The 9,381-nt window shown below is 42.4% G+C and overlaps 1 protein-coding gene across 1 annotated transcript; it reads left to right on the top strand.

Moving 5' to 3' along the window:
- Window positions 1-99: 99 nt before the first annotated feature.
- On the top strand, window positions 100-8,292 carry DDX51 (DEAD (Asp-Glu-Ala-Asp) box polypeptide 51; the record flags this gene model as incomplete). The annotated part of the gene is made up of 13 exons (XM_010020238.1): window positions 100-140; window positions 1,177-1,325; window positions 1,684-1,755; window positions 2,511-2,617; window positions 3,139-3,247; window positions 3,785-3,930; window positions 4,631-4,829; window positions 5,434-5,549; window positions 5,634-5,750; window positions 6,473-6,574; window positions 7,047-7,110; window positions 7,327-7,461; window positions 8,266-8,292. Coding segments are annotated over 13 exons (1,384 nt in total), but the record flags the coding sequence as incomplete, so codon positions are not given.
- Between the last annotated feature and the right edge of the window lie 1,089 nt (window positions 8,293-9,381).

A 9,381-nucleotide genomic window follows, 5' to 3' on the forward strand; every position in this document is an offset into this window, starting at 1 on the left:
ACCCTAACTATTCTATGATTCTATGTGCTTTTAGTTCCTTACCTTCCACCATCTTTGCTGCTAATGGTCCTCTCTGGGACCCCAAACAACTCATTAAAGCAGCAGAAAACAACTCAAGAAAAATAAAAAATATGTTTTCCATTATTTTACCAGTTTTGCAAGTAAGTGCAATAAGTGTCAGCTCCTAAGTAGAAGACACAGCTGGAAGCAGGGACAAGGAGAGGAGGCAATGAGAGAGAAGAGAAGAGAAGGTGGGATCTCTGACCTCCAGTCAATTACTTGGTCTGTCTGAGCCTGGAAGCTTAAGATTCTACAAGAGACCCATCAGTGTTATGTTGGAAAACCAGCATGTATCTTCTCTTTTAGAGTATGCTGTCACATAATGTTTTAATGTAAATGCCATTGCTTATTTTGTCCTGGGAGATCTTAACAGGTTGCTGATAGCAGCAGCTTGTGTTTTCTCATAACTCAAGTCCAGCTTGTGACACTTGGTAGTAGATGAATCAAGCAATGTCATGGACTGACTGGTAAAGATGGTGTCCACTGAAGTCATATGCATTGTGGAGTATGCTCTTGTCATGGACCTAGATCACCTGCTAAATCTCATAGATAAACCGAAGTTGGCCAGTTTGTTAGGGCTTGTCATGGGGCAGGGAAGGGAGTGAGTTCATGCATGACAGCCAAAGTTGTTTGCTTCAGTCCTTGTATGTTTTGAAGCAAACTTGACTTTCTCAAAAAACTACAGCAGTTGTGCATTTTGCTGCTTGGCAGATGTGGCTGCATTGCCTTGTTGCATATTATATGTTTATGTAAGGAGTAGTTTGTACTTTAGTGAAAGAATGCTTATAGACAAAATACTCATAGGTTTTAAATCTGCCCAGTGCCATCCTAACATGCAAACAAGATGACAGATATGAGTTGAAAACAATATTTAACAGAGCAGCATACTAGATGAGCACTAGAAATACTTGAATCCTTGGAGGGAAATCTCTGTATTCAGTGCTAAGCTCCCATAAGTGAAAAAGAACTAGATAACCCCAGACAGCATCTCTAGTAAGAGCTGGTCTTGATTTCTTTGTCTCTTGTATCTGCAGAAACAGCTTGTGGAAACAGATTCATTGTATCTAAATTGTTTTTCTGTATACATTAACTCTGTAGTTTGTTTCCATTTTTGTTCAGTTCAGGCAGAGGTGATTCCTGCTATTCTACAGAGTGCATCCAATGGGTATTTGCTGGGGCAGGGAGGATACCGCCCCAGAGACATCTGTGTCTCCGCACCTACTGGCAGTGGTAAAACCCTGGCCTTCGTCATACCCATAGTCCAGGTGAGTTTACCCCTAGCGAAATGTCTGTAGGGAAAAAAAAAGTAGGGAAAATACTGGGGTTGCTTTTGTCAAGAGAAATTTAAACTTGGGAGTAGGTCAAAGAGCTAAGGAATTTGGGGATGCAAAGCAGCAGTATTTAGCTTAGAGCTGTTTGAAGGATCTGTGTAAGTTCGCATTGTCTTAGTATCTCACTCCTTTTCTCAGATAGCAGGCACAGAATAAGGAGTTGGGAGGGTGAAAGGGAGTAAAATGGAAATATAAAACTCTGTGTGGATATATCAAGCCCATCTCTTCCCACTAGGTTAGATACAAAACTCCCCATTGCTTTCGGAGACTTATTTGGCCTTTATTCTGGCAGGTTCTGCTAGATCGAGTAGTTTGCCAAGTACGAGCTCTGGTGGTGCTGCCCACCAAAGAACTGGCACAACAGGTATGTGGCTCTTCACCTTCTCTCTGAGCAGAATTGGGTGAGAGAAAGACTGGTTGTTGTGGTTTAAGCCCAGCTGCCAACTCGGAACCACATAGCCGCTCGCTTGCTCCCCCCTGCTTCTTCCTTCCCCTGCTCCCAGAGGGATGGGGAGGAGAATCGGGGGAATGTAACTCCCACGGGCTGAGATAACAGCAGTCCAGTAACTAAAGTATAATACAAACCACTACTGCTACCACCAATAATAATGATAAGGGAAATAACAAGGGGAGAGGACACAACCGCTCACCACCCGCCGACTGATACCCAGCCCGACCCGAGCAGCGATCTGGGCCTTCCAGGTGACTCTCCCCAGTTTATATACTTGGCATGACGTGCTGTGGTATGGAATAGCCCTTTGGCCAGTTTGGGTCAGGTTTGGGTCCTGTCTCTGCTTCCTCCTGGCTTCCCCTCCTCCCTGGCAGAGCATGAGACTGAGAAAGTCCTTGGTTGGAGTATACATTACTGAGCAACAACTAAAAACATCGGTGTTATCAGCGTTGTTCCCAGACTGAAAGTCAAAAACACAGCACTGCGCCAGCTACTAAGAAGGTTTAAAAATTACTGCTGTAGCTGAACCCAGGACACTGGTGCAGTCCATACTTTCCTTGGCTGTTCTGTGAAGCAGGCTGAAGACCTGTCAGTGGGTTTGGTGTTGTTAGTGTAATGGGAAGTATTATTTTAACTGATTGTGAGTGAAAAAGCTTATCTCTTTGCAGGTGAGTAAAGTGTTCAACATTTACACTGATGGAACAGGTCTGAAGATTGTTTTGATTACTGGCCAGAAATCATTTGCAAAGGAGCAGGAGATGCTTGTCCAGAAAAAGTAGGTTGAAAGGGTTTTGATAAGGTTTATAGAGATTGTAAATTACTTAATCTCAGTGAGCAGAAGTCAAAATACAGGCTGTTACATCACACCGTCATGCAATAATGATTTTGAATAGTGGGTGTATAAGCTAAAATAGTTGTTCTGTCTGACAAAGTGCCTGCTACTACCCCTTTTCTGCGATGATACTTTACTAGATTAGTGAGGTTCTTCACCAGCTGAGTAGAATGTAGACATTAACCTTGTACCCACAGGTACCAATGATTGTTACGGGATTTTGCTGCAATTAAGTTTTTTTAAAGAACAGTGCTTTCTGTTTAAAATGAGGCAGTACAATGGAGAACACAGTTTAGTGTCCAGCACAGCCTGTGTATGCTCTCCGAAGTAAAGTACGTATTGGAATTTTATTATTTCTTTGTTAATTAAATAGTAGGAATATCTTAAAGTCTCCTGCCCAGGGGTCTCTATTACATACTCTGTGATGTAGGGAGAAACTTACTAGTGACTGCTTGTTCTTTCAGAGTGACAAGCTACTGCAGCCTGGCTGATATTATTGTGGCTACACCAGGGCGGCTCACAGATCACATCAGCCAGACCCCAGGGTTCAGCCTGACGCAGCTTCGCTTCCTGGTGAGTCAGCTCCACAGGTCTCCCATATTAGTGCAATGTCTGTTGCAGCTGTAATTCCTGCTTTGTTCTTGCATGATGTATAAATACTTCTCTGTTGGAACTGTTGAATGGGCCTGGTCTGCACTTGATTGCTCAGGAAGCAGTCTTAAGATGAGATGTTTTATTCCACCTCATGACACTCAAGCGTCTGCCCACTTCCCTTTCTCTCTTAGCCTCTTGCGAACAGAAACATAGAGTAAAGCCTTATCAGTGGTCAAAGTCAAGGTAAATTATCAGCCTGTTGTAGCTTCTCCCATATGGGAGTCTGTACAGAGACATAGTTATAATATTATTTAGGAGATGGAGATTTTTCTCTCTTACTCAGGGGCACAGATTTATGCACAAATGAACTTGTGTTTATTTTTGAGTGTCAGGCTAGCTAGAAGCTTCTAATATCTTATATGCTGGCTCACTTGTTATAGATACAAAAGGAAGATAAAAGCTTCCTAGTGCTAGACAGTATTTAACAAGTAGTGCTTTTCATCCTTGTGAGTTCAGGTCATAGATGAGGCTGACCGTATGATTGATGACATGCACCAGAACTGTTTGAACCAAATTGTCAAAGCTGCATTCCGAGTAGAAAATGACTGTGGCTCCAGCATGCTTTTTCAGAGGACCAAACCAGGGCCTACAACAGCAGCCAGGTGAGTTGCAGAATGCATTTCTTTGAACAGATAACACGGATGCCAGCACTCACATGTCACTGTTTGCTTCACAATACTTTCTCACAGGCATTCCCAAAACTTCCTTGCTCTGAGAAATGTCTGCCAAAGTAAGGCAGCTGCTTTTTCAAAGCAGCTTGAAAAAGCAGGCATTAAACAAGCTAATGTTAGAGGATGTCTTTTAGACTGAAGCCTAAGTGTTGTATTCTCCAAGCTTTCCTTAACTAGACTAAAGGAACATCAAAAGAATGCACAAATACTGCAAGTGCGTGATTCATTTGCACGGTAACTATAGTGATGCCCTCTGGCAAGCTGAGTAGTGGGTTTGGAAGAAAACTCTTTATCTGCAGCTACTCTTTTCATACAGCATGGTAGAAATGTGTCAGAAACTGCAAACAGTGACCAAGGAAGGAGGCAAATAGAATAAGGACATGGGTAACTAGAATGTACGGATGTGTCCAGGGGTAACAGCTTGTGCAGTTGGTTGACGGTGCTGACCAGTTCTGTCTGTGAACTCCACCATAAAACAAGGGTGCAGAAGAACCTACAGGAAAGGCCCAGGGCAGGAAGAGAGCATCAAAAAGAGTTAATTGCTTTCCTCAAAACATCATCTGAAGGCACTTGTGGAGGAACTCCTTTGTCCCATCCTCAAAGCTCAGTTTCCGTGTGCCATTTATTTCAGCTCCTGCTATCCTCAGATACCCTTACAGAAACTGCTGTTTTCAGCCACGCTGACCCAGGACCCAGAGAAACTGCAGCAGTTGGACTTATTCCAGCCTCGCCTCTTCACATCTGTCTATTCTGAGAAAAAAACACTCGGAGATGGAACAGAGACTGATCAAGATGCTAATAAGAAATACACACTCCCTGAGGGGCTCTCGGTATGACATTAGTTCTCTTGAATAAATTATACTTGAAGAGTCTTTAGCTCTGGAGTATAAAGTTATGTTTTTACCCTGTGGTTCCTTGCATTACAGAGGTGCTGGCTGAAATACTTTGGGAGTATTTATGACCCAGAGAGCTCTACCTTCACATATTTGTTTTCTCATTAATTTGTGTTAATTTAGTGAAGATTGGATTGATTTTAATTTTTTTTAAACTCTTTTCATGCAGAATTAAGTTTACCTGCAATAGGGAGTGGAGATATGAAGTAATAATAATGTAGTAGCACTTATCAACTGTCCATAAGTGTAACATGCATTTCAAAGCATGTAGATACAGGTCACCCTGTAGGCAGGAAGGCAGTGCATGTTGTTACTTGCTGTGAGAGGTGAGAACATTAGAACAACACAGATCTCCCATCTTTACCTTGTGTTGTATCCTGTAACTGACTTTCTCAAAAGGGGGTGGCATTGTGGGGTATTGTTTTACTGCTATTAGTCAGTTGTAGAACATCCAAGCCTACGTAGGTCATGGACAGGTAGTGGGTTTCAGAGAAGATTGCCTTGACAAGAAGTAATTTAACTTCTTCCTTCTTGGCTGCAGCAATGTTACGTGCCATGTGACCTGAATTCCAAGCCTTTGCTCCTCTTGCATTTCATGCTGACAATGAAATTTACCCGTGTGTTGTGCTTTACCAACTCCAGGGAAGCTTCTCACAGGTGAATATATTGAAATCACTATAGTGGGTATCTGTCAAGTAGTGTTACAGAGGTAAAGAAGTGACTGATCCCATTTACCTACAGATTGTTCCTGCTGGTTCGAGCCTTTGGTGGAGTCCCTGTAGCTGAATTTTCTTCTCGGATACCCCCAAATGAGAGACAGAGAACCATAAAGGAGTTTGAACAAGGAAAAATACAACTGTGAGCATCTTAAATTAGGGGGTTTTTGCACATCTTATAGGCTACTTCTGGTGTGAAAAGCTAGGTAGAACCAAGAACACAGTTAAATGTGGTAGTCTGTATACAAAGCCTGCAGGAACCAGCTTACAGCATGGGTGTGAGACTTGGACTTGTGACTTCTGAATTTTTTACCCTGCATGTAACTTGGCCTGTTATAGTCTGGCCTCAATCTGAATTTCTCTGTGTTATTTTGTAACAAGCAGTAAATGCAACTGCTGATTCATGTAGTTGCCCAGAACACACACAGTTCTGAAAATCTTAAATTTAATGTGTGTGCTTGGCACCTGGTACTTTCTGGAAGAATATGAATGTTGTTGGTACTTCCTACCAAAGAAATCCCTGATAAGACTGGCATACAGATTTAATTCTATCCATGTGTTTGATTTGCTTTGTGATTTTGATAGCTATATGGGATTGAATCTGTGGAATGTCTCTGAGAAGAAGGGTAAATACTTACTTTCTTGGGTTTTCTGTTTATCAAAGCCTGGTATTTAAATTCCTCCTTGACTGCTGGAATTTAACACCTCGCTGTCTGTGTTCAGTGCCTTTATGGAAAGTCAGTGGCTGGTTGCAGAGTTTGAACAGAGAGTAGCAAGAGTTGTGCTGTGTTCACCTGTGTTACTCTTGTGTGTGCAGTGCAAGAGATGTGACCTGAAAATGACTTTTTATACATTTAAAACCAGGTTAATCAGCACAGATGCCACTGCACGAGGGATTGATGTTAAAGCAGTGAATTATGTTATAAACTATGATGCGCCGCAGTTCATCAGGACGTATATTCACCGGTAAGATAACCAGGAGCAAAAGGAAGATGTCTGAGCTTGGTTTACTTTGAAATGTTTTGCAAGGGGTTTGAAAGGGGTTTTAGCTTTGGATTTTTTTTTTTTTTACTTCAGTAAGCAAATAGCTTTGTAATGAAATTAAGCCTGTAGCATCACTGGAGTAATGCAGTATTGACACAGAGAATTAGCACCCTATTATAGAAAGTGTGTTTTCCAGGAGCTAGAAATCCTGTCCTGGGCAGCGTTGAACACTGGGTTTCTAGATGATCAGAAAACTCCAGTGGCTCAGCAGCTGTGAACAACCACTGGAAATGATCGTCCTTTGTAATATAGGGCTACTCTTGCTGTGTTAACCTCAAAACCCCCTCAGATTTAAGTAAGTGATTCTGGAGAATTTCAGAATCAGACTCTTGGAGCTGATAATGCCAGTGACTCTATGGCTAAACGGACTTGATACTACCTTTTCCATTTGCAGAGTTGGAAGAACGGCTCGTGCGGGGAAAATGGGTGTTGCTTTCAGCTTGGTCCTTAGAATTCAGGTAGGTTGGTGGTGGGGGATTTCCTTTGATAAGGGTACATGCTGGGGCATGAGGAAGATAAAGGTTCATGCTACTTCCTACCTTTTCCAGTCAGCTGAGCATTGTACTTGGAAACTTCAATTATTTCCTAACTAGGCAGCATATTGCAAAATGTGCTTGCTTTCTAGGCAATAGGCAGTGGGGTGTCTCATCTCCTGTGTCTGTTTTGTTATGTAGGAACGTAGGTTTCTGCAGATGTTGAAGGATGCTGGCATCCGAGATATCAAGAAGCACCCAGTGAAGGGCAATTCATTAAAGCCATTGGTGCAGCGATATGAGGAAGCTCTGTGTAAGCTTGAGAAGACAGTCAAGGTAATGGAAATGGGGAAGAAAATTGCAACTCATGACTAGGACAAGTGTCAGTGTCCAGTCTCCTTTCCTTTAACTGAGACATTTCCATTTCAGTGCAAAGTCAGCATTTGTGGCTGCATTATTATGAAATACTCCGAAAGGGTGAGGGTGGGAGAAAGAGGAAATGTTAAAGGAAAGATAAGAGCATCCACGGAGGTATTTAAAATGTGGCACTTAGGGACGTGGTTTAGTGCTAGATTTTGCAGTGTTAGGTTTATGGTTGAACTTGATCTTAAAGGTCATTTTCAACCTAAATGATTCTATGATTTTTGGTGTTTCTTTTTCTGTTCTGCCTTTCTCTTTACCTCTGGAGCTGGGATTTTGGTAACTACCCAGAGGAAGGCAAACAAAATGCAGAGATTAAGCCTTTTGTCATACAGTTTTAAGACTGCAAACTACATCCATGCTGACTAGAAGTTGGGTATTCCAAACCAGGAAAGTATTTTGTGTAGGCCCACTTTTATAAACAAGTGGGAAGGTTGAGAGCTCTCAGATAAAAGCAGAGTAGCATTTAACTTGCCAGATGAGTAAACTGGGGATCCATAATGGACTTTCTTTGCTGTGTGATTTGGGCAAGTGTTCTGTGCTCCAATTTGAGGGTTCCTGATAAACATCTGTCCTTGAAAAATCATGATTTTGAATTGTAGGAATGAGAATTAGGGCAAAAAGGATTATTAAATTGTCCCATTGCTCCCCAAAGTCCCTTCTGTGTGGCTCTGAGCCAGGGGCATCTTCAGTCACCTTCTCAACTTTAATTTTGAACAGAATGAGCAAGCACAGAAGCGAGCCTGAGTGAATAGATGCCGAGGAGGCTGTTTCATGGCACGGAAGCTGCTGACTGGGACAGGTCATGGACTACTACACAGCGCAGTAAAAATGAAACACAGTCTCTGAATGGTTGGCTCCTCAACCTTATCATAGCTGAAGTCAGCTGTTACAGGGCTAGTTCCCCTTTCAAGGTCACTGTGAACAGAGTTCAGCTACTGGTCTAAAAAAAATAATTTTGAGATACAGTTATCTTGAAGAGGACTTAGCATCATATCTGACTGCGTGTGTAAAACTGCCACCAGTAAACAGGAGCCATGACACAGCTCTTGAGTGTGGGCCTGGTGGAACTGCTGGCCTCCAACAGACAGCTAATGGTTCTAGCTTACTGGACATGCAGCTGCCAATACACAAACAGCTACACGGTGCCTGGAGCAGAAATGTGTTTGAAGAGCTGCTCTAGGCTGAAGTGACTGTGACTTTTAAATAAACACAATGTATATTTAAAACAGTGTCTGATAAAGTTTCCTGGGAACAAGGATGAAGAGGATTTTCATGCCTTTCTTGTAATTTTCTTCCCTGCATTCTTTCTTCCACCCTTCAGTACTAGTGGTAGCAGCAGGTGTTACTGAGTGTTGGATTGGTATTAATGCAGACTGAAATGTCTAATGTCTAAAATGAATATATGTATTGGAGTCAGCTAGTATCACCACAAGCCATAGCTCTGTATTTGACATGTGCCACTGATATTTTTAGCTGCTTCTGGCAGAATGCGTAGAGGTACCACATAGCTGCAGCATGCAGCTACCCTGCAAGGCCTTCAGTAGGAAATGACTCGGCTCTGACTTACAATTTTGTGAAACAAAATAAATGTACACCAGCACTGGCTGGTGTATGTCATTGGAACAAAACAAAGGGCTGGGAGTCTATAGGGATGGGTGTCAGAAAGGGTGGTTGTATCTTCTAAAGGAGCAACATGGGGTTGTTTTGTAGCAGTGAAGTTGTGTGGCTGTTTTCTCGAGCATGGGGTTCCCAGGCAAATGTCAGAGCAGCAGAAGTGGAACACCCTCATATGCAAGAGCTGTGAGTTCGCATAAGCAGAACAAGCCTCTACCC

This window comes from Nestor notabilis, unplaced genomic scaffold (genome assembly GCF_000696875.1).
Source record: "Nestor notabilis isolate BGI_N333 unplaced genomic scaffold, ASM69687v1 scaffold30778, whole genome shotgun sequence".
Classification (NCBI taxonomy): domain Eukaryota; kingdom Metazoa; phylum Chordata; class Aves; order Psittaciformes; family Psittacidae; genus Nestor; species Nestor notabilis.